Below are 26,127 nucleotides of genomic sequence, written 5' to 3' on the forward strand. Positions count from 1 at the left end.
GGAATTATTCCAACTCATGTGCTTGAGTGGTCTTCAGTTCATTCTTCTGGCAGGCTTGAGTACAGAGCACTACTGGAGGTACGTGTAGTACTTAAAATTTGACACACGAGGGCGTGTGAGTCGTTCGGTGGGGAAAATGTTTAATTAATTAGCTGTAAAGAGTAATGAGTCTCATCTTACTACATATCCTTAATTACATACAATAAAAACATATTAAAAGATTTAATGAATTTGCTAATGTTGTGTTTTACATCTTTGAACGCCTCTTTTAGTATTTAACGCTAGTTTTAAATAGCCACTCTCCACATCACCCCTCCACGTCACTCTCCACTCACCTCGAGGTGAGTTTACTTAAAAAAAAAAAAGAATGTAAAGACAGTTTAACACATTTGCCCGAGACATGATTAGTTGCTGTTGATTGCATCGTTTTTCCAACAGTGCTGAAGGCACCACGACCTTGTGACGTCGCACTTTATCGTAAATCAACACAGGATAGAACTCAGCAGTGTTTGGAGTTATTTTCATATTGTGCAATTACAAAATTCCTAACGTTCCCGTTAATTTACTGAGTTTTCACAAAAAAAACCCTCAAAGAATAAATACTAATTTATAAACACAACTTCTGTCCTTCACCGGTAAACGACATCTGGAATGAAAGTAATATATTGTATAAAACTTTTATTGTCTCAGTGGAGAAATTTAAGTGTAACATTTCCTTACGAAATGTGAAGTCAGTATTGACATAAACCGTGCCTTTTTTTCTCTGCTACATTTGAAACAAACCTCAATATTTTTTTTGGCAATTCACATACAGCAAAACTGTTGTGATATTTCCAGACTTAATGTCAAAACATTCATATTTCTATACCTTCTTTACTAATCTACACTCTTTGATAAAACTCTGTAAATCTTACTTACAGATGCCATCTGTTATTACCTTAATCGGGATTTTCTCTTTTCAAAGGTCACCTAAAATTAAAATTTAGTTTCTTCAAAATATTTTCACTCCAGAAAGGATGTAGTTCCCATTTCGTATTTCCGCTTCCTGTGGAGCTCCGCTAGATACATTTCTGCACCGAAACTCTTGTACAGGGTGGTATTCCTAGCTATTAGCTTAGCCTCTCCTGAAGTCGGATTCTAGAAAGCCACTTGACACAATTTGTTGTAATGTTTTTGGCTACACAACTTTATATAATCGTTTGTAGTTAGTTTAGTTCAATAAATGTGTGAGTCGGACTGTTTGTATTAATAACAAGCCGTAATGGATGCCGTGAACGCGTTCAACACGGAGGTAAGTTTTTACTCCCAAAGCTAAACCGTTGAGCTAAGCTAACTAATATCCGTTCTTTTCGTTTAAGGGTGAGATCTATAGTTGCCCTGCCATAGAAATAGAACCCGTTAACTCACATTTTTAATTTAATCGATATTATTTTTAAGATGCACGTCATTTCTTTGTCTGTAACCTAGTTTTAATGTGTGGATTAAGGCCAATAATATTGGGCTACAGATACTAACAAACTCCTACACAAACTTAATGCGAATGCTCAGAAAACGACTGCCTACTAAATACAGTTGGTAGTAGTGCCTCGCGTACTATTTAATAAGAAATTGTAAGATTTGTTTAGAAACGAACGAGTGATAAATAGTTAAATCGCTATCTCGCTTTTACTTATTGTAGCTTTGATATTTCTTGTTACGAAATTATTCCAAACGTATAATTTGTTTGTCGTGCATGCACAAACCAAACTGCAAAGATCGCATGTGTGAATACAATAGAACTTCTTGTAAGCGTACATTTTTATGTGCTGTTTTAGAAGGTATGTAAACACGCGAGTCTGGCGCCATTTCCACCACGCTGGTTTTAGTCTGTTGCTGAAGCTTACTTAACTTCTTTGCGTGTCTATTGACACAAAAGCCTCAATATTGTCCCCGGATCCATAAATACTGATCTCTGACTGTTTTTTAAACATTGTTTTAATGTTCCCACGGTGGTGTTAATAAGTCTTGCGCTGGAAGCTTTGTTTTAACTTCCGTTTTCTAGCGCTGGTGGTGCTGGTAAGAGATCAGCTGATCAGGATTGCAAACGCGCAGAAGCAACGCTCGTTGCATAGAAACAGTGTTAATAAATCAATATTGGGGGATAATTATATAATCTATTTCCTGGAATACTGGAGTAAAAATAATATCACTCCTAAGGGTTCAGTTATTTTCTGCCCTTAAGTCCTTCAGCAAAAACACTAAAAAACATTGAGAATACTTACATTGTAAGTAAATACAACTTTATTTATACATGTGAAAGACATTTCTTTGTAAAAGTCACATACTGCAGCTTTAAAGATGACCAGCAGCTCTATATTCTGGATGGCAGCCAAACTACAGCACTAAAAGAAGGTTTAAGCGGAAGTTTTTAGGTAATCGATTGGAACTAATCTTAACAAACCTTTAATCTGCACAGTGACGCGGTTGATTGTGTTGTTGCCTAGTGTTTGAATCCTGGCGGAAGGTTTTACTGTATGGAGTTTGCATGTTCTCTCCGTGAATGCTCCAGCTAAATTTTCATTTAGCTGGAGCATTTGTCTCTGTTTTGCCCTGTGATGGGCTGACAAGTGGTGTACCCTGTTGACCGCTGGAGATAGGGACTTGCGACCCTGCAAGGATAAGGATGTTGGATTATGGCTGGATGGATGACACCATTAGTCAATAATTAATATTAAGATAACTAACTGTTTGCATTCCTAATCTAATCTCTTTTATTCATCCAGTTGTTCACTATGATCGAGATGAAGCCTCCAATATCCCGGGCTAAAATGATGTCTGTTACCAAATCAGCTATTAAAGCCATTAAGGTAAATGTGTATAAAATATTCATGAAGGAAAAAAAACTGCTTACTATGATATGGTTTACATAGTATATAATGTAATATATACATAATTTTTTTCTGGTACTTATTTCTATTTCTTTTATTCAGCTGTACAAACATGTTGTCCAGATTGTTGAAAAGTTCATCAAAAAGGTATGTACATTTGTCTATTTTTTTGTTGTTTTTTCCTGAATTTCATTTTTTAATTTTAAACACCCCTAAACATACAATTATCTATGAGATAACTAATATGCTATAGAGGTGTGGTTGACATAAAATATTTATTAAAGACAGAAAAACAAAAAAGTAGTTTAGTTCCAGATGGAATGTATTCACTCACTCCATTTTGAACAAACACAGTAAAATGCTTCCTTTTGCTTTCAGACTACAAAATAGGTTATTAATTTTAAACTTTATCTTGAGAACATTTGAGAATGTATTTTTTTTTCTTTCTCGTTGTTTTCTTGCTTTTATAGTGCAAGCCTGAATTGAAGGTTCCTGGTCTATATGTGGTTGATTCCATTGTCCGGCAGTCACGCCATCAGTTTGGTGTTGAAAAGGATGTTTTTGGACCCCGGTTTTTAAAGAACTTCACAGATACTTTCCGAAATCTTTACTGCTGTCCGGAGGATGACAAGGTACTATTTGTACTTTTAATGTTCTTTTTGTAACATGATTCAGATATTTGTAAAACTCCAATGTCTGAATATTTTTTTCTTTTCAGAATAAAATAATCCGAGTGCTAAATCTCTGGCAGAAGAATGGTGTGTTTGATATGGAGATCCTTCAGCCTCTAATGGATATGGCCAGTGGCACTGTTATGCCACATTCTGCTGCAGAAGGTAATGAAGTGTTAAAACATTATAACACACATAAATGTACTTAAAAGAAATGTAGTGTCTTTCATACTTTGGTGAGTAATATTCCTTTGCTAAATAATTTAATATTCCTGTTCTGAGCAGTTCCTGTTGACCTCCAACCAGAGACCGGTAATGCTTCAGACGTATCTTCTGTCCTACCCACTCCAGAAGCTTTAGCTGCTGTGGCACAACTCTTTCAGTCCTCTCACGCTCAGGAGGTAAGTGATAAACTGTTTTAGATCTCCATCAAATAAGCCAATATTTTGTTTAGTAACATTTCATTTTGATCACCAGCTGCAGAGGATGCTCCAGAACTTTCAGCAGGCTGAAAGGACAGTTGGAACATCTACAAATGCAAATAACATAACAAACCAACATCAAATGCCAGTAACCCAACCCTACCCAAGGACTGATACGGTGAAGAAAGGTTCTTTAGCCGAGGTATTGATAACTCTCTGTGTCTCAAATGTTTTGAAATTCAGTTCTGTCATTTACACTTTTATGTTTTTTTTGGGGGGTTTTTTCAGAAACTACTTGACCGATTTGACTATGATGATGAACCTGAGGATATGGCAGTGTCAGAAGGCAACATTCAGACACAGTGAGTACTAAGGATAAAATAATGAGGCAAAAAAATATCAAAGTTAAAGACGAAAATTGCTAGTTTATTTAAATTTCTGCAAATTTAGTTTTTTGTTTATTCAGTTAACAATTGTTTTGAAAACCTACATTCTAGGATTGTTTGCTCAATTTTGGAAAATTTCTGGTGTGTTTTGGTAGAGCCATTTAAGGATCTAAACTGCAAAACATGAAATAAGCACAGTGACAACAAGGTTTTATTTTTAACAATTTTTCATTTTTTCTTTCTTGTTTTGGCCTGTGAGTCAGTTTAATTATTAATAATGCTCATTTGAAGCTAAAAGATGCGGATGCAAAAATAATAACGCTGTTTTTAATAGCATGCTACTGCCAGCAAAACCATAGAAATTTTTTTGTTTTGTTTTTTGTTCAGAAGATACACACATACATACAAGGTAACAAAGACAGACTGGTGTCTTTTTTCCCCTTTTTTTTCCCCCTATTGACTCGTGTCAACTGGCAGGTCCAGTATTTATCTGTCTATTTGTAGAAACAAAAAAATATAGGTGAAAGTAAAAATATAAACAAAAAAATGCTAAATTAAACAAAAAAAAACTATGCTGAAAATGCACATCTTCAGAGAACATGGTCTTCCATAAGAAAATCTCTACCAGAGCTGTAAGTCTTTTTGAGCAATTTTTGCCATTCAAAATTTTGAAGTCTCAATATTTCTTAAAATTATAATACAAAAGTTATAATTTTATTTTCTGCCTTACAATAAATGAGGTTTCATGTGGCAAAACAAGCTTGGAATCTCAGATTTAAGATTATTTGAAAATAAAACTGCAGTAAGGGAGCAAGCTCAAATTATCTTTGGTAAGTAAATGATCGCTTAGCTCAACAGAATTAGTTTGAGATTCTTGAGATAATTTTGCAGAATTCTCAGCTCATAACCAGTTTGCGATCTTCTTGTCTTGATGTAGTTGGAGAACTGGCTCATAGATATTTTTAGCCAATACAGATGGCCACTGGGTGTTTAAGTGAATGAATTCTGGCCCACCATCCAGTTTTTATGAGCTTTTTGCACAATTAAAATTACATATTAAACGCTATATTTAAATGTTAAAAGCATTTCTGCAGTTGAATGAGTTACTGATTGTGAAAAGGTCTGGAATTTTAGTGTCCTTGTATGTTCATTGTATGTTAGTGTGCTTACGTGTTAATGTGTGGTTTTGTCCTGACAGAGGTATACCTGAAAACATGTCAAACCAGTTCCCTGTTCAGATGCTAAACACAGATGCTCACCCTGATATGTTGGGTCGGTCTAGAGACACAAAGGTAAATTTGTTAAAAAACACAAAATATAAATCATTTTCAGAATAATAACTTATTTCAAATTTGTCAATATTTTACAGCAATGTTGTGTTTGTGGGTATTTTTCTTAATTTGTGTTTTTTATCTCTTTGTTTCTCAGCATAGTGGAGGAATGAGTCATGTTGAACAAAATTTGACACCCGATGGATTTAATTCTGTGAAAGAGTCTGAATCATGGGTAAGCTCGCCAACTTTAAGACCTTATGTTTAGTTGAAACGATACAATTGCTGATTATTCTTTAAGTAAAATTTGTAATAATTAGCCTTTTTAAATAGGGAAAAGGTTTTCTCAAATTGTCTTTGTTGTCTGTGTCTAACAGGAAAACACAAGGGAAAATTCTTCCACGAGGCAGGAGGGGAGAGACAGAGACTATGGTGCGAGGTCCAGATCTTCTTCTAGGTAATGACTGTTCGTCACTTATAAATGTACAAATAGTAGAATTTTTAGCGGTTGTGAGGTCAACTTTAGCTAATGACGGTCTTTGTTGTACTAAATTTACTGTGATAAGCAGAAGTATTATCAGCTGAGCTCTCTGTAATAAAGCAAAAAGCAATTTTCAAAGGTTCATGTTGCAATAAATAAGAAATGGTTTTACTAAAAGGTGTGCAAATATTTGATTGGTCAAATGTTTTTCTGTTGCTGGTACCACAAGAAGGGAGAGATCTTAAGGTTATTTGAAATCAGCGAAGAAGACCATATTAAGACTCAGTTTGCTCAGCAAGGTTTCACTTAAAGCTGGCAGGCACTGACCTTTGAGATGAGTGTTGAGTCCAGGTGTTTCAGAGAAGCTTTTATAGATGCTACTGTTGCATTTTGCAATAACGTGGGTAATTTTACTGTTGTAACACCCAGAAGAAGTATGAGGCATCCAAAGTTTTCAGTTTAAGGCACCATTTATGTTTTTTTTTTTTCCTTTTGTGACATAAAGAATATTTTATTATTTTTTAAATGTAGCCCTAAGTAGCCAGCTAAATCAAGGTGGGTAGAGCTGTATCGAAAGAATCTCTAGTCCAGTCTTACTGAGTGCTATCGCCCGGGAAGAACTTTTTAAAGAACATTCAGGAAAATCATGTATCTCAGCAAACTTACTTATAACAGTTTACCTGGGAAAAACAGATGAAGTGGAGTAGAACAGCCGAGGATTCTCCTGTTATCTCAGACATCACATAAAGAAGTTCTGTCTGGTTTTGTTAATGTTGGCAATGCCAATCACTTCAGTTACAACCTTGATTAGTCCTTGTTTCATCTGTTTTGCTGGGAGTAGTTCTGTTTGGTTATTGTTTACCAGGTGTTCATGCTTAAAGAGAGGTATTATGGAATTTTGACTTTTTCTGAGCTTATTGTCATGTTATGATGTCATTCCCTCATCAAAAAAAACATACCTGGACTGTTGCTTTGACGCATTAATACATGTTTACGAAATCTTTGAATCTCCCATGCCAGCCATTTTGGGGTGCCTTAATGCCTTCTCATACTATGCACCACCTATTTCCCAAAGCTTCGCCTTTGAGCTTCAGACTAGTGGCAGCAGCAATTAGCAAACACCTGGTGAGCTCATCGTGCAAACTACTTCTCAGTCCAATGCTCTTAAAAGCCTGGAAAGCACATAAAACCCTTCCTTTAAGCATGTTCTCAATTCATGCAAATGTTGATTCAGTCTGTGTTCCAAGGGATTCACTGATGGGTTTAAATATCTGCAAAGCTGTTGCTCAGTTTGCAACAAAAACAAAGTTTCTACACCACATGTAAAGACATTACCTAGTAGGGAAAATTAATATAAAAGCTAAGCTTGTGACTGCATTGAACTTAATATAATACTGAAATCTGACATTCCATTTTGAGTCTGAATCTAAAATATATTTTTTTAGCATTGGAAACAAATAAATTGCAACATAATTTTAACATGCTGGTGAAGGCTCTTAGATGGAGGCAACTGGACTTCTCGTTATGCTTATTCCGTTCTGAGAACAGTAACACCAACTTGTTATCTCTGCATAATGACTCCAACTGAGTTACACTGCATAATGACTCCTGGGATTGTTTCAGTGACCTTGGAGGTAAAAAAAAAAAAAGAGTAAGTACTTGGTGAGTTTCTCCCATGCATCTCTAAACTGCATACTTAACCCTTGGGGTGAATAACTGTGATTCAGGTTTGCCTGTGATTTTGAAGAATTTGAGGTACAAGAGCAGTGGAGTGCCTGAAATGTGACCTATTAAAAGATTATTAGTTTTGTTTTTTGGCCTGTATGGAAAAAAAATCAGACACCTGACACATTGTTCAATGACTTTTATGATCAATGTTGAAAATATGGACAGGGTTGCTACAGCTTATTGTAGATGCAGGTATAGCAATGGTAGTGCATGACTTGAATTTAAATGCATTGGCTACCAGATATTATATTTACAGACAGTGCAGAATAAAATACATTTAAAACGGGTACCGGTATTTTATTCATCCTTGAGAGGATTTAGACATACAGATCCCATTTGTCTTGGTGGTTATAGTTGTACCAAATGGCCATCACATCCTTGGCTCATGACCAAAGTAGGATTTTAGCAGTCTTTAGTAAATGTGATACCTAAATTCCCCTAAAAATTATGATTTTTTTAAATACACATATCTAAAATAGTCCTGAAAGAAATACCTTTATTAATTAAATGAAAATCAAAGGACTCAAATTCTTGGGCTACATTTTCCTTAAACTGTTTTTATTTATTAACTTTTTTTAAGTTGAAATATTTAAAAAATATATTTTGACATTACATACATTTCCTGAAGACTAACATTTCTTTTTAAAATGTTTTTTTTATTGCAAAATTAAAATATTTTGCACAAGACCAAAAAAACAGAGTTTTTATCAACTTTATCAAAATCAAGGCTTTAAATATTTCACTTTCTGAAATAACTCTAAACATTAAAGATGTCCCAAGATAACATGACCTCTTCTTTATTGAGACAACCATTTTGTTAACTAACATCTCGACTAGGAGAATTACTTCAGGTTCCACTGTCTGACTCAGGGCTATTATGAAGAAGTGATGTATTGTGTCCAAACCAAAACGTTATGGCAGCATAAACACTTTTAAACCAAGTTACTCACTTGAAACAATATATTAGGCTGAATATAAACTTCACAGACACTAGAGAAAAATCAGCAGACTTTGGAACCAGCTCAAAAAAAAAAAAAATCTCCATTTACGAAAAAGTATTTTCACAGCAGTAGTAGCGCATGCTGCATTCAGGCAGGTGCAGCTAGTACACTGGGTTACTGTGATTTGATCATGTTTTATTCTCACATATGGGTGTAGTCTTTAATATTTCTAAAACTCACTATGAGCAATATGATGGTGGTCTGTATAGCAGAAAGAAATGATGGTAAACAGGTTTTACATGAATAACTATGGCTTCTAAGTTGTCACAGCACACAAAAGCTTTCAGTTCTAAACATGTTTTGGACACAACAATCACAGTAATGGGGCCAATAAAGTCACTAAGGAGGCAATTAAGACTCTAGCCATTGCAAGTTTTGGTTGTTGTCTGATTATCCAAACTGGTACTTAATGATGCCATCTGAGTTGTTTTGGTAACATTTTCCAAGGTTGTGAATTGCTTACAACTGCAATTCACAACCTGAGATGAGACGGGGCTGCAGAGTCGGCGTTGGAAAGATTAAATCTAAGGCCACCTCCTATGTTTAGTTTTTTTGCCATGCTAAACTTAAATTGCTTTTTTCACTTCTATCAAACCACCTGTGTTCCATATCCAAATTGTTTACATTGCTGTCCTCCAATTGTCACTTGTCTTTGAGATGTAGCTGAATTGCTGTTTCTTGAACCAATATTTGCTCTTCTGTGTTGGGCAGTCCATTTGTTTAGTTTCTCCAGTGTAGAACTCTGAACAGTCCATGCTGCGCTGGGCTGCATATAACACTGCTGAGCTTTGTGTTTGGGTGTTTTATGCTTACAATAAACTAGTCTCTACCTGCTGGTTTTATGTTTACAATTCATTTGAATATTCAGGTGGGAGGTCACATGTCACACTTAAAGTTTGCTTTAAATACTTTGACATCTATTGATTTTAATTAAAAGAAAGGAATAAACAGACCCAGGAGTCTGTGCAGTCAGAGAGCTACCATTAATAAGGCTTCACTACAACTAGCCAATCAGACTGTACACCTGGCATGTAACTCAGAGCCAGCATATCCAACAGAAAAGAGGAGAGAGGGGAAGAATAAGCTATTTACCCATAAATACCAAAATTTACTAAAAGTAAACAATTGTTCCACACATTGATATTCTTATATGAACAAGTCCATTTGACGCTACTCAAATTTTCAGAGACATTGAATTTTGGGTTTCAATTATCTGTTAGCCATAATCATCAAAACTGCAGAAAACAAAGGCTTGGAATGTATCTCTGTAGGCCCTGCGATGTCCAGGTTGTACACCACCTCTCACCTGTTGACACAAGCATAGGCCAGAGGTTAAAACCCAATGTTTTTATTGAGTGACCGGTTCACAGAAACAACAGTAGAAGTTAAAGACCTGTTTGAGGCTGGCTCTTCAAACTGGGAGATATAATAGCTTTTAGTGAGCAGTGTTTTCAGCTGGAATGATCCGGTGAATTTAACAACACAGGAGATAGGCACCAGCACCCCTGGTGGCCCCTCTAGGGATAAGCGTGCAAGATAATGTGGATGTATTTCTGTTTGTGTGGCGATTCTATTTGTCACTTTGAGATGACTGGCAAGAAATATTTACACAACATTGTCATTCTTTAGCTGTACTAGTTTATGAAGAATACAAGCCATTCATATAAACATGCAGATTTATTATTTCAACAAACCATACATGTCCTGGGATAGGTATGTGCAAGATAAGTGTACAAAACCAGGAAAGATGTCCACTGACTTAAAAAGGTAATGCAATTGTATAAACATGCACTGAAAAAACAGTAAATAAACCTTCATCTGTGACTTTATGACTAAGTAAAGTATTGCGGGGTGCAATACTACAGAAGTATTGCACCCCGCCTTGGTATTTTAGCAGCACTGACCCGTGTTACACTCCTGCTGAGAGTAAGGATGTTTTATACTGCCATATGCTGTAGCCCGACTTTAATGGAGCTTTTAATTGCAGCCACCATGAAATACGTTGGGTTTCACCAAGACTAATCTAAGCTTTTATGGCATCCTTCTGTCTCTCTGCAGCTGTAATGTGTTATGAAGGGGCTTCTAAACCCAGAACCTTCTCAATGAGTTTGAGTTTTTTTCAGTGTTGAGTCATCATCAAATTATGCTTACAAGACTTAAGAGATTCTACATCAGTGCAAGCTCAACTGTCTGGATTTGTTCTGTTGCCACTAATCAGATAATGATAAAAAGGGTCAATTTTCATTTGAGAAATGTATTTTTATTTCGCACCTAAGCTGTGTCTTTTATTTGTACCTAAGGTCGCCAAGGAGAAGAAGATCGAGGTCTTCATCTCGCTCAAGGTGGTCAAGGCACAGACGCTCTCGCTCCAGAGAACGCCGCTGGAGATCTCGTACGAGTTCAGAGGACCAGAGTGACAGAGAGAAGGACAGAGAACGCAGACAGAAAGGTCTTCCCATCTTAAAGAGCCAAACTCTCAGCGGTATGTACCAATACAGAAACAAGTCACTGAGTAATATATTGTACAGCATTAAGTTAAACACAAATGTGCCACATGTGGTCGTAGTATTAGAAGTAGGTGTTATCAATTCTTCATTGTTCTTTTGACGTTAGCTTGGTCTGGGTAAAATGATTTATCTGATGTGTTTATGTAGGAAGTCTGCTCTGCCTCAGTGTACAGTAATGGACAAAGTTTTGGCAGTGACACATGGCGTCTTTGACGTTTGTAATATTTTGTGTTTTCTTTTGATATACTAAACATAAAGTAAAATATTTAGAGTTTAAAAGGCTTAAATTTAGCAAAAACCTCAAATAGTTTTAAAGAATTATTTATATTGTTGACCCTTCTTCATAACTTCTGGTATTTTCAACGGCTTGCTGGATCTGAAATTGTAGGCATATTATGAATTATAGTGGTTCCTTCTTATGTGATTGGGGTAGTGGAAACTTAGTCACAATTTGTCAGCATTTATTCAGCCACTTGCTTTTTTGAGAGCATGTTGTCAGTTCTGAGACATTTCCTGACTTCTGATTCTAAATTTACAATGTTAATTGTGTCTGGATTGATTTTGTTGGAGACTGAGCTACTTTTATTCAAACCAATGTGGCAAAAGGTGTCCCCTGTTTCGTAGGTGATAACGTTACACTTGATTCTGTGTGTTTACTAGTCTGCAAGACATGCGAACCATACCAATACACTTTGTTTTTCCAAATATCTCCAACAATCAGAACGAAGGTTCATCTGAAAAAATTTAGCAGCAGCCCATGTAATTCTTGAAGACTTTCAGTTTTGAGGTTTTTGTTTTAAAACATAAGTGGCTTTTTTTGTGTCCTCCTTGTTAGAAGCCTATCGCACAAAATACTTTTCCTCGCTCTATGTTTATATTAAGTTGTCACCAACGTGGCCAATGTTAGCTCTATACTGGTGGCTATATGAGCTGTAGCACACTCTTTAGAAAGATACTTGATTTGAGCTTCTTGGATGTAATGAAACCTTCTTGACTCTAATTGGACCTCTCACTGTGACGTTCTTGGTGTTCCAGAGCAGTTCTTTCCAAATGCAAGAAATGTCTCAACACACCTATTTGAGGATTTTATTTGTTGCGCACATATAATATAGTTGAAAGAAAATGCATGTTGGGAAGCCGAAATGCCTATACACAATGCTTCTTGACACATTATTGGCTGGTGTTTGCAAGGCAACCAATCAAGTGGTACCATTTATTTTCCTTGGTGCTGATTGACTGTACCAAGTGTGGAAATAAGACTGTAGATATTAGCTTCCACTGTACACTGCTTCTACTGTGCATGTTAATCCATAGTAAAGTGTATTTGGTATATTGAACTATTGGTTCAAGTATTAAAATCACTGAGAGTTTTTTGTCAAACCCTATATTTAATTTTAATCCCCACAGTAGTTTCAGTTTTCTTTTGTTTCTAGTTTGCAGTACCACACTTTGGGTTGGGCAGCTGGACAAGAAAACCCAGCAATCTGACGTAATGTCCCTTTTAGAAGAATTTGGTCAGATTGAGTCCATCAATGTAAGTTTGGACAGTTTGTGTGAAATATAATTCTCACCTTCTGTGACCAACAGATCATGCTAACTTTGTTTCCACTTTGAACTTTTACTTTGTGTTCAGATGATTCCTCCAAGAGGTTGTGCCTATATTGTTATGGTTCACAGACAAGACGCTTATATGGCCTTAAAAAAACTCGGTAAAGGGTCGTACAAAGCCAACCAGAAACCTACTAAGGTATGTGCTTTACACATTTAGATTTGTTTTTCAATTGCCAAGTTTCCTATCCTTAACAATATCACTGCACCTAATTTAATTTTCTCCCAGATTGCTTGGGCTTTAAACAAGGGTATAAAGTCGGCACACAAAAAGTTCTGGGATGTGGAGCAAGGGGTTACTTACATTCCTTGGAGCAAAGTCAAAGTTGAAGAGTTGGAGAGCTATCAGGAGGGCGGCATGCTGGACCCAGAGACCCTAAATCCAGGTAAATGCATGATATTTTTACATACCACAAGGTTTTACAATGCATGTTTTCTTACTTTATCCTTGTCTTTGTTGATACTCTAGAGTGGAATAATACCAAAGAGGTTAAGAGCCAGGCAGCTGTAAATGGAGCAATGGAAATAGTACCAGATGTGGCTGTCAGTGCTCATGTTCAGGTAACGTTTTTGCTGTCTTTAAACACTTTCTTGTTGGTACAAAAACTTTTCTTTCCTGTTTTGGCCTTTTGGAGAGATTATTTTACAATACCTATCATTGAAGTAATAACAAAAATAAGGTATTATTGGATACACATGGAGCCTATCTGAATCATTTTGTATGTATTTCAAAATTAAAATGCAAAGAAATAAGTGAAAGCTAAAGATGAATTTTGATCAAATATGACATAAATTTTTTTTTGCTTGGTATTGACAGCAATAACTACTGACAGCTCTGTCAGTAGTTATTCAAACACTGGAAGAAAATAGCTTTTCTAGCTTGTTATAATTATTTTAAAACAAAACTTTGGTATATTATGTCAATGACATTAATGACAGACACAGTTCCAGCTTCTTAGTAACTGAGGAAGATCTTGTGAATTTTTTATTTGTTACACAAATTTAGAAAAGAACAAAGTTTTTGTGGGAGGATTACCTCTGCAAAACTGTTTTTCATTAAAAAAAAAATTAAAAATCAACAATAAAAAAAACCATCAGGTCACTCAATTTCTCACAGGGTTTGAAATATGTTGAATAATGGTCAGTATAAAACATGTGGCAGATGACTCCATTTTGTACAGAAATAAAGATGAGTATAAAATGAACAAATCTGGAAAGATATGAAATGGAATAACCAGCATCTGCAGAGAAATAAGAAAAGGTTCACATTTCTGTGCACTGGGGCAACATTTTATACTTAATCATTATACAATCTTTTAATTATACTATTTGTCTCCTACTGAAGGCCTAAGAAAACTGCATGATGCCAAGCCTCACATTTGTTTCGCTCTTTTGCAAAATCTGGATATTTAGGTAACATAAATATCACCTAAATAGCTAAACAGCTATCAAATAGCTGTTTAGCTATTTAATATTTCAAAGAGCCGTTAGAAATGGACCTCTGTGTTAAATAATTTGTGTTGCAAGGAAACAGGAAGTTACTTATTACTAATTAAAGGTTTCTACACACTACAATCAACTAAGACTGGTATAAATAAAATTGCATTGCAAGGGATGCTAATGATTGCGGCACTGACTGTTTAGCTACAAAATAATCATTTGTATTGCGCCTCGTGGAGTTGGTGTTGAAAGCCAACCTCATTTATGTCCATTTATGGTAATTAGCTGATTACTTAATTACTTATTCTCTTACCTTTTGGTTCATTCATAATTTTAAAGCCAACCGCAGTAGTTCTGCTATTATAGTATTTTGAAGGACTGATTTAAAGTGTTGTGTCATGTTTTTGTTGGTGCTGTAGTTTAGCAAACAATTAAATTTGGTCTTAGACCACCTAGCAGTAATTCAGATAGGCTCCTCTGCTTGTAGATCTCGCTTTAAAAGTGCTTTTTTACTTCTTTCTTTCTTTCTTTCTTTATTTCTTATTACGTCTTTGCATATATCTTCACAGTAACCTTGTTCTGTAACATCTTATTCAAATAAAAATGGTAATTAAAAACTTTCATTATTGGTGTATGTGTGAAGGGAGGCGTTTCTGTTATCCTTTCTGTGCTCAGTACCAAGCTTCATTTAACACCAGCATTTCTTTAGCATTCAGTTTTCTGGCAAAATTTTAGATATGTGCCTTAATGCTAATTCATGTGAATTACATAATACCTTTCAACCATTATACATCAAGAGATGGTAGAATGTGCTGAACATGTATTAATATGTTACTGTGCGTCTGAATTTTAAATTAAATTCTGAAAGTATCCAATAACATGGAAACAAAGATTTCCAACTTATTTAGCTTTGTAAAATGTAAAAAAAAAAAAAACTATTTAAATTAGAATAAGCTGTTTAAAAGAAAATAAATGAAAAGACTAAATTAATGACCAGCAAATGACCCAAATAAAATTGGTTGTCAGTATTATTCCATATATTGTGGGACTGATTAGCTCAGCACCTTACCTGGAGAAAAAGTCAAAGCTGAAGTGCTTTACAAAGATCTTCAAAGCCAAACAAACTGTTGGCTGCTGGTGGGACATAAAGGTGTGACTGGGAAGAGGAGTATCAGAGTGGAAAACCAGGTAAGCTCACAAATGCGTCGCCTAGCCTTCTGGTTGTTAGTGGGTGCCTGGTCAGGTGGTTTTACAGACATCTTTAAACATGTTTTTATTATCTTTAATTACAACTAAGTATTAGGGCCATACTAAGGAAAAAGAAACGTGAAAATAAAATTATAAGAATAAAGTCGTAATAATGAGAATAAAATCTGAATATTTTGAGATTGGACATAGCATTATGAGAATAAAATCATATGAAAGTCATGACATGAGAATAAAGTCGCAGTATGAGAGTAACACAATATTTAGAGAATAAAGTCACTTTTGTGACTTTATTGTAACACTACGACTTTATTCTCATATGACTTTGGTCTCCTAATTTTATTACTTTATTCTTGTAAATTTTTTTATTTTTATTTATTAGTGTGACCCCTAACACTGTCTTGCGTATTAAAAGCCCAGAAATGTTTTTCCTACACAACAGTAGTAGTTTAGCTCCACCTTAATTTAATACTTGACTAATAAAGCTGTTTGTGACTTCAAAATAATCAATAATGAGCAAGTAGTGCAAAATCCAAATTTTCAGTATTACAGTTAACTACGTTTTAATTTAGATTGAGCATGGAGCTGGGCGGGGCTTGGTGCAGGTAGACAAGAGTTGAGGCTGTTGTTTCTCGGCAACAAGGACCCAGATTTAAGACTTGACCCTTTCAAAATAAGGGCCGAGCTCCGTATATGACTGCAAAGTGTATTGTGTCGGCCATTTTTGGGAGTCGTGATAATAATTCATTAATAAAGCGGCAGCATCCTTTAATAGATTTAACATATTAGAGTTACGTTTGAGAGATCCGGTAACTCAAAGAATGCGCTTAAGCAGTACTGCAAAGTTGGTCGTCATCTCGGTAAGTTACCCAGGGTTACTAACTGGATATGTATGCAATACAAAACCTGGAGTTGTAATACAAGACCAATCACTATTTTGGACTGAGGAAGGAAGCTGGCATGAAAAAAGACTAACTGCACAAATTAATCTGTTCGGTATCACAGACAAGCTATCAAAGGGGCAGTATTGTGTGTTTTCCAGGCAGTCGTTTAAAAATGCTGTGTATAGCAAATATTACAAAAAAGCAGTTTTAGTTTGTAATTTAATGCCTTGAAACTGGGCCTCTGTCACTACAAGAAAGTTGCGCTCTTTTCAACACGCTGTCTTCACAAAGTCATCACAACAACGCTCCTCTATTAATTCTTTACCAACATTTTACCAGCAAAGCTAATATAAGCTCAGCAGATGTGCAGTACCTCCAGGTGTTTGCTAATTGTTGGTGGCTAGTCTGAAGGATCTAAGTGGGGGAGTTGCGGGATGGGCTGGTCTGTGAGGCGGAAGCCTGGATACTGCAGCTCAGATGAGGAGCTGCGCCTCGAAGGCAGCACTAGGTTCACACCCTGGTGTTTTGCACAGCCGAATGGTTGCAACAGGTTAAAGGATTTCTCAAGCATGCATGAAAGAATCGAGGCAACACTCCAGGTATGTTTTTGATGAGGGAACATGACGTGAAACTCAAAAAAGTAAATTTTTTATAATACTGCCCCTTTAAAGCAGGAATGTATCTAACATTTTGTCATTGCACATTTAAAACACCAGAAGTCCAGCTTTAATCTTAATCACTGCGCAACAACCATGACTATTTAAATCCCTCATTGCACTGAATGATCTGCTAAAATAAAATTAATTCAGTCCAACAGGTAGCAATGCTGTAAAGTTCTAAGTTACGACGTTGTAGTTCCACATATAACATCTTATTGTCTGTGATTTCAGGGATTTTTTTTTTTTTTTGGGGGGGGGGGAGGATGAACAAGCCATGTGAGCGTGTACAAAATGTGCAGAACCATTGAAAAACCTAGGAAAAGCCTCTGAGGAAGCAACTTAATTAGTATTCAATTAATTAATTCTCTAATCTGCAGCTTCAAACAGACTTTGGCACATAAGGATTAATCCTTCTGAGATATGTCTTCTGAAGATTTTTTCTGGTAGATATACTTAGCTTGGAGGGAAAAAAAGAGGAAAACTTCATGCAGAGTCATCCTTTTCATTTCAAAAGATTTCCATGAACTTGTTTCATGGTTTTGATTTCTTATTGGGACAAGTTAACACTTTTATATGACATTCTGCTTTTACAATTAAACATACATTCTTTAGAGAAAAAAAAAAGTCTACACCATCTTAAGATGGATTTTGGAGCACATATAAACCATCTAAGTCATTTTCTTGAGTTGTACACATTTTTAGAAGCAAATGTAAAAATCAGCACTCTTCTATGTCATCTAATCAAGTGTTTTTGTTTTTGCTTTGGAAGCTACTTGCTCATATTAATGTCTGATTGTTTCTTGTTTTCAAAGCTGTGTTCTGGCAAGCATATCAACTGGATTTATTTGGCAATATTTCTGAAAGGAGAGAGGAGTAAGAGTAAGTTGAGGTTTTTATACTTCTGTTGTGGAGTTCAATGTGTGACTCTATGACAAAACAGGTTTTTGAGCCTATTGTAGTTTTCCTTCTGGACTCACTAATCAGGTTGAAATCCTACGGGGCAATTCCATTGCAAATGTTTTGCTCATAACGAATGTAAACCGGCGCAACATGTGCAAAAACACATTACTGACTTATATCAGAAATAGATTTGATATAGTATTTTTTTAGATTAAAATGCCTGTTTTCACAAGTGTAAATATGCAAGCCTTGCCTCTAGGCTTTTGGCTCCAGGATTTAAAATGGTTTGCAGGACCAGCTGGATTATAGAATCCAGAACTGTCTGTGGACTCGGCATCATATATATATTTTTTCTTTCTGGACGACAACAGAGAAAAGGGGCTTTTTTTTTTCTAAGGAATCACATCAGGTGAGTCGGATGCTCCTCGATGTGGATCTGGACACACTTCTAAAGGAATGTGGCTTCATCTGTAAGGACCCCAAGCTAACTTGGTCTGAGTGTGTCCTCAAGTTGTCCTACATTTGGACCGGTACTGAGAACTTTCTGCTTGTTATTGGATCAGCCTATGCATGCGCAAGTGAAAACGATATGATTTTCTCTTTTGAATACAACCTGGGATAAATCGGGTCGTTACCTTCTTTAGAGTGTACTTACGAATTGGTTCTTTTTGTGTTGTGTGATAAACAACACTTCCCTACTCTCAGCAGTACTTGCATTAAAAAAGTCTTTTCCAGTAATTTCCTGATGCAAACAATTTCCTGGATCTTGTGGATAGCTTACTGATGACTACTAACCTTCATGTGATATAAACACTCCTGTAAAACTTTACAAATGTATAGAATTTGCTTCTTGGATCAGTTTGGCTGCAATGCTTGCCTCTGCTTACTCTATCTGGTTTGTGGCACTGTCTTTCTTGAACGTCTATTGTGATGAGTATACATTATGCAACACAATTCAAAGTGCCTGTTTAATATCCTGAAGATAAGTGCTGGAGAACAGCTTAGCAGTCAGGAACAAAAGAGACTTAGTTCTTGACCATCCAGCTGAAATTTGCTAGTGAAACTATATTTAACATTGAGGATGTAATTTTAAAATTTGTAAAATTCTAGGAATTTGAAGCCGGGTTTGCTTTCCCTTCTTTCAGCGTAGTGTACAGCGCTTTGAAACTGCACATTGAACCTATGTTTTAAAGACATTCTTGCCTCTTAAACTTTTCAATATTTTTGAAGTGTTACAAAACAAGGACACAGTAAAGGCCTCACGAGAACCAAGGAACAAAATAGGTCAGAGATCAAGCTGTAGAGCAAAAGAGTGCAGCTGTCAGCTGTGCACTTTTCCAGTCTGGCTGCTAAAAGAATAAGGATGCCAAAAATGCCATTTTGAAAGAAAGCTGTAAGAAGTACCATTTACAGTTTCCTACAAATGAGAAGGAGTGTGTGGATAAAAATGAATGCTTCACGTTAAAGCCACCACGAAACATGGTGACGGCAGCATCATGCCGTGGAGATGTTTTTCTTCCACAGGGAACAGGAAGCTGGACACAAATTTGCAACAAAGCCTATATTGGTACTCATTCAAAGGTTGTTCCACAATTTATTGACAAATTGAATACAATTTGCACACCACATTTTTAAAAAAAAAGGTGTTAGAAATTGTAAAAACCATAGATTATTTTCCTTTCATATCACAATCATGCAATAGCTTGTGTTGGTTTATCACAAATCCCAATGAGATACATTGAAGTTGGTGACATGTAACGTGACAAAATGTAGAAAGCTTTAAGAGGTAAACCTGTTTTTAAGATGCTGTAGGTTTCTGAATACTGGGGAAAAACTAAGCACACTTGCTATTTGTAAATGTATATGGATTGCTTTTAGTTGTATGATTAACATCAGATTTGTATATATAGAAAGATGGCTACCAAAAGTGCTGAAAGTCTGATTTTAAAAATATTCCTTAACATTTAGTTTCAGCAAAAAGGAAAAAGCCTGACAAACTGGCCTGGTTTTCTTTCCACGAAGAGGGAAGTGGAAAGAAATGTTTGTTCATTAAAATCCCTGAACGTGTATTTTTATTGTGATAACTAGTCTGAGCCCAGTAGAATATTTCCAAAAGAACTGTTCATGCACCTAAATAGTGCTTGCAGTAAAATAGAAATTAAATTGCTTTGAATGAAATGGAAAATCTCTGCAGATGTATGCTGTCAGACATTTGAAATAGCTTAGCTTTTTAAGAAGAGGATTTCTTTCAGTTACAAAAAGCCAAACATCTGTGAACTAGAATCATGGACAAGTTGGCCTTACAAAGGTGAGTAGGAGGAAAAATATAATGTTTCTTAGAATATTTTTAAAAGGTGAATTATGGCTCACTACCTGAAGTTTCTTATCATCTCATAATAAAAGATGTTAATTCTGCATGTTGTTGAAGTAGCCAGCTAAAAGCAGTGTTAAAGTCTATCAAGAACAGACTCCTGCTGAAAGTTCGAATGCCTGGCTGAGGTTTGATTTGAGGAATTAAGCAGCGGGGAAAATGCAGCTATTGTTCCTTTTTTCTGCTGACGGAGTACACATAACAGGGTAAGGGCAGAACCTTTTAAATGTTTCTCTGTTATCATCTCTTCTCTCCATTTAGTAGTTCAAATACAGAAAATCTCAAGTGATTGGCTTTGCATAGTAAAAAAAAAAAAATTACCTGTCTTCCCTCTTGCTATAAGCTGGGAAATATTTCGATTTAATTTCATTAGAAATTGTGCATGCACTGTTTTGTGAGACTATGTTTTTGAATTTGGACATTGATGTTAGATATTTACAGTCGATTAAATTTAGACAAGAAAATAGGAATTTTAACCTATTCAATTTGATTTTCACTGCTGTATAAACTCCCACTTGTTCCATATGCCTAAATCTTAGAATTATGTATGATGTACACAATTGTTTACAAACCAGATCTAGTATTGTAAATGCAGTTTACAATAATTACATTGTAAACTGTATTTGGGGTATTTTAAGTTCAATAGGCTACCACAGTTCTTAAGTGTTGTGTTCTTTAAATTGTTATATAGATCAGTGCCCTTTATACTGTAAAACACTACTATGCAAAAATTGTTGTCCAATGACTAATCTAAATAAATCCTAGTCAGATTAGGTATCATAGAAAGTAGATTTAGTTGTAATTTCAGATGCTATTATCAACATAATGTATGTATTATTGGTGTAATGTAGATTTTTGGTGATGATTTTAAATGATATTTTGCTATGCTTTGACAGACATAAGCAGTCATTGTTTTAATGGATGGAAGCTGGTGAGAAAAAAATATTCCCAGTATATTAATGGATTATATTATCAGCAGCCCAAGTATCTATAGATAAATGCATAATGAACATAATGCTCTGGCTGGCCTGAATCTTGTTCAGAGAAGCAATTAATTTATGTTATTGATTTGCTTAGTGATGATTTACAGTGGAACCTCAGAATACAAACGAAGTGAAATGTACTAGTATTTTGTTCCCTCACATCAAATAGCACATCAACCACACCCGGCCAAAACACCACCAGCCCTCAGATTCATAATTTTCAAAATAATAATTATTCTGATGTTATAAGACTGGTAGATATAAGTATGTAAAAAAAATGAATGCAGTTTCTTTCCCTTTTGATGTAGAAACCATTATATCAAAATGGTTTAAGTAATAATGCAAATAACTTAAATTATTTAAGTAAAGTCATCATGGTATGTTCATCCTTGAGGATAGGACACTGGGTCCAAACTAAACAAGACATTTTTTTTCATCACTGGCTTTCCACAGTAACTGCAGAAATTGTCGCAATTTATGTTAAAAAGAAATCGGTTAATTGATACTTCCTTCAGCCTTCTCTACAACATGTTTGGAAATTGTTAATGGCATTGTGTACGTAGTTATTCTGGATTAGCAGCTTTTTTTTGTTGTTGATTCTGTGTACCGAAGGTTTGCAGTCTGGCGTTTTTATATTTCTTTTGGATTAATAAGTTTCTTCTTGCTGAGTGGCAAGGAGAGGATTAACCATAGAAGGAGCCATGAAGCCCATGGTAACTCTGGAGGAGCTGCAGAGATCCACAGCTCAGGTGGGAGAGAGAACCTGTGAGGACCACTTTCAGAGTTGATGGGAAGTCAGATTCAGCTCAATGCAGGGCAATCAACAGTAACTGATAAACAGATAAAATACACTGAAGTGTATGATTTTAATGTTGGATTAAAAGCCCTTAGGGTGAATATTTCTGCAAAGCAATGTACACTCCTTGGATAGCTCCTGGAATATTTAATTTTTTGTTACTGCTTTTAACAGAATTTGACTTTTTTTACATGAAAAAATTACAAAAACAATTTACAAAAAATAAAAATTTTCACTTTGACATTAAATTATATTTTATATTTAAAATTTGATTTCTACAAAATATTGATAAAAAGTGCATAAATACTCACCCCTTTAAGGGGCTGACCTAATTCATCAGAGGTCCAGTGAGTTGGTGCTTGTAGTCTCACAATGACTGGAATGGAGATCTCTTTGAGTTCAGTGAGTCTCAAAAAGACAACCTTTTTTCAAAGGTCCTTTTACTAATTAAACCATAAGAACATTTGTTCTTTTTGCTTGGCTGCTATTACAGCATGAAGACAAAGAACACTCCAAGTAAATCAGAGAAAAGATCATTGGAAAGTATAAGTCAGGGGATGGATACAAAAAATCTCTAAGGTACTGAACATCCCGTGGAGTTCAGTTAAATCCATCTTCCAGAAATGGAACAAACATGGCCCATCTATAGATCAGGCTGGAGGACAATTTGTTTCCATCTGCAAGAGAACTGTGGCTTCAGAGAACATTTATTTTCCAGCAGGACAATGGCCAAAGCGTCCAGCTAACGCTACACAAAAATGGTTTGAAGACAACTAGGTGGATGTTGTGGAGTGGCCCAGTCAAAGCGCAGACATCAATTCCATACAGAATTTTTGGCAGAACTTGAAATGGGTGTTCACAATCAATCCCCACAGAACCTGACAGGCTCTGAGCTGTAATTGCAACCATCTGCTGAATACTTACTTGTAGGAGGTTATTTTATGTTAGATATTTTTTTTTATTAAATATGTTTTATAAAATCATTCTTAAATGTTGTTTTCGATAATTACGCATTTTGAATTTCTCAGTTCTGTGCTCTTGTCGCTTTTTCCACAATTAGATTTTTTTTTTAATTTTGCTTAATTATGTAGTTTATTATTGTTACATGAAGTAGTCGTAAATTCATGTTACAACCAGATAAGTTCATAAGTTCAACGGAACTCAATTTGAAAGTGAAATAATTATAGCATAATATAAGACACTTCCTTTCTTATTTTCATGATTTATTAATATTGAAATGGTAAATGTGGACCATATTTACAACTAGAAGTTAGTATTTTAAGACTATTTACGAATAAACCTCCAATTTTTTTGGTTAGTTAAATGCAAAAGCTTTTAAGCTGCAAGGCTTCTCAGGTCATCTCCTGTCTTTATCATCTTTGGTGTGGACAGTGATGAGTAAGAAAACTGACATAAATTTAAGATTTGATTACGTCTATATTAGGTCAAGTTGACTAGATATGATGCCATCTGCATTCTCTAGTTCTGTATCAGCTCATGTTTCTGTCAGATGAGAAGTAAAGAATTACTGTGATACATCTTCAATTAATTGGACTTGTAATATGGTATTACTGTCTAACACTTTTAACTAATAGGAACTAGTCTTGTTTATTATGACAAGAGTGTGTATGGAAACAAAATTGTTTCCTATTGCCAGAAGTTATTGATGATTTATGTATCTTCAAAAATATGAGATCAAACACCAATCAACACTTCACGGTAGGCAACAAAAAACCCCAAAGGATACTTTCATTAAGGGAAGATGTTGCCTGTCAAAAATGTTTTGATTTCTTTTTTCTTTTTTTTTTTTCCTAGTTTCTGATGACATTTAAACCACAGAAGAAATCATTTGCAATATCGCTTTAGGGCTCAATATGTACTTTGTTCATTAGAGTATATTCCTTCAAAAATGAAGTCAGATGAAATGTTTGTGTTTATATTTTTCTGGTACTCACATTTTTATGAGTTAGCTTGCGCCTGATGTTTGTGTTCTGTGACGGTGTTGTGAGACTGAACATGTTTGAAACACCCAGATGTATTTTTCTTTGAAGTGAGAGAAAAGTGAATTAGTTTGACTATCAGGGTGCAGAAAGACGGAGGAGGGGCAGCACTGGAATTGCATCTGAAATCTCATTAAAGGAGCTCCAAAACCAGTATATGATGGAAAGATTTTGTCATAACCCTGTAACATTGAAAAATGTTACATTTTTAAAATCTTGGTATGCACAGGACTTGGATATTGGGAGATGATAAGTCATTGTACTGTAAGGGGAATTTTTGCATCTGAGTAAAACATGGTTCAAACTACGAAATACATTTTTACTAGATTTTTTTTATCTTAAGTTTTACTATGTATCCAACTCATTAGTAATTTGACCTGGTTCGATGCTTACTTCAGCCAAAACTGCCTACTTTTGTCTCCAACTTTACAAGAACAGTTTTCATACCGTTTCCCTCAGATGAATTTACATCACGCTTTGGATTCAAAGGGTGTTTGTTCAACATTTCTCCAAGTGTGGTTCACACTAACTCTTAATTTAACAGTAATTGTGAAAAGACGGCATTATGTTTGATTTGTTTTCCAGATGCCAACAGTTCCGCAGTGTGAACCGATTGGAAGTCCGCCTGCTTTTCCGGGCCCCATCATGCTTTCGCCAACGTCGTTGCCTCCTAGAGGAGCTCCTTTCTTACACACAGAGTTTGACGCCACACGTCAAGTAGGAGGCAAGTTATACAGAGTATAATACAGTGTATTTTCCATATATTCCCTATTGTTTAGGTTAAAGCATTATATGACCCCTGGATGCATTGGTGAGCTACATATGCTGCTGTTCTGTAAACCTTTTGTCTACATTTGTTCTTTCTGCATATATAGATAATTATTATGTGGAAACAATAACGGTTTCCTTTTTTGCCACAGGAAATTTCGAAGCTCCAGTGGAGTCCACTGCAGATCCTACTGGAGGCAAAGATCCCTCCTCAGCTGACGACCAGCTGGGATCTCCAGCAGGACAGGTTATGATGCTGCCAAATCCTGCACTCATGCACGGTCCCCCCAGACCAGGAATGCAGGGTCCCCCCAGACAGGGAATGCAGGGTCCCCCCAGACCGGGAATGCAGGGTCCCCCCAGACCGGGAATGCAGGGTCCTCCCAGACCGGGAATGCCGCCGCTGCAACCTCCCCTTGGCATGCCAAACCCTCATATGCCTCCCTTTCCTGGTCCACCAAACATGCACCGCATGCCCACGCAAATGATGCCAGGAGGGCCGATGTTTCCGCCAGATAGATTCAGAATGCCCATGCCCTTCCCTCCTCGGGGCCCTCCTTTCCAACGACATCCATCAATGGGACCAGCCATTAGACCAGGATTTGGACGCCCACCATTTCAAAGAGGAGGGAGGTGGTAGAGAATAGTTTAATGATTAAACTAAAGCAGAGTCTGTAAAACAACTCTTGAGCACCAGGTGGCGCTGTATCCTCTGTTCAGACTTTCCCCCTCTCTCCGTTTCCAACACTAACAAATAAAACGCTGCGTCCCTAAGCTGCTCCTGTAAGTTTTATCAGAGATGTTTGTTGTTTGGTTGGTTTTAGTTTTTTGCTGTATATACTGAACATGTGTGTATATATATTCATCTTTTTGTATATTTCAGTTTGTATATGCTCAACTCTGTTGACAGGACTTAGACATACATGTTTTGAACAGTCAGCTTTTCTCTTCTGAAGAGAAAATGTCCTATCCGGTTTTTTGGGGGGGTTTTTTTTTAGAAACTGATATATTTCATTGTAAAATAATAATTTAAAAAAATGTTTTTTGAAGCTTTCATTTTCCGGCCAGTAGAGGGTGGAATAAACCCAAATACTTTTTGAAACCTCTGTGACGCACTGAGGTTACAACTTGTAAAAATATGGACTATGAATAAAAAATGTCCACCATTTGCTAATGTT

General features: G+C 35.9%; 1 protein-coding gene across 1 annotated transcript; it reads left to right on the top strand.

The window, feature by feature from the left end:
- Positions 1-1,082: 1,082 nt before the first annotated feature.
- On the top strand, positions 1,083-26,118 carry LOC103474985 (SR-related and CTD-associated factor 4-like). The gene is made up of 18 exons (XM_008426329.3): positions 1,083-1,291; positions 2,763-2,846; positions 2,970-3,014; positions 3,338-3,499; positions 3,586-3,703; positions 3,824-3,939; positions 4,016-4,162; positions 4,249-4,322; positions 5,545-5,638; positions 5,775-5,852; positions 5,995-6,074; positions 11,128-11,309; positions 12,768-12,868; positions 12,968-13,081; positions 13,172-13,328; positions 13,412-13,503; positions 24,767-24,905; positions 25,102-26,118. Exons 1-18 carry the CDS (start codon positions 1,262-1,264, stop codon positions 25,587-25,589), a joined length of 2,301 nt encoding a protein of 766 aa, XP_008424551.2. The 5' UTR covers positions 1,083-1,261; the 3' UTR covers positions 25,590-26,118.
- Positions 26,119-26,127: the final 9 nt, after the last annotated feature.

The sequence above is a fragment of the Poecilia reticulata genome, chromosome 13, assembly GCF_904066995.2.
Source record: "Poecilia reticulata chromosome 13, P_reticulata-male-v2, whole genome shotgun sequence".
Classification (NCBI taxonomy): domain Eukaryota; kingdom Metazoa; phylum Chordata; class Actinopteri; order Cyprinodontiformes; family Poeciliidae; genus Poecilia; species Poecilia reticulata.

Excerpts from the sequence above, each read along its gene's own strand:
- LOC103474985 (XM_008426329.3), top strand. The coding sequence starts at position 1,262 with ATGGATGCCGTGAACGCGTTCAACACGGAG. Across the intron at positions 3,500-3,585 it reads GCTGTCCGGAGGATGACAAG|AATAAAATAATCCGAGTGCT; the intron begins GTACTATTTGTA and ends TTTTCTTTTCAG. Across the intron at positions 13,504-24,766 it reads CTGTCAGTGCTCATGTTCAG|ATGCCAACAGTTCCGCAGTG; the intron begins GTAACGTTTTTG and ends TTTGTTTTCCAG.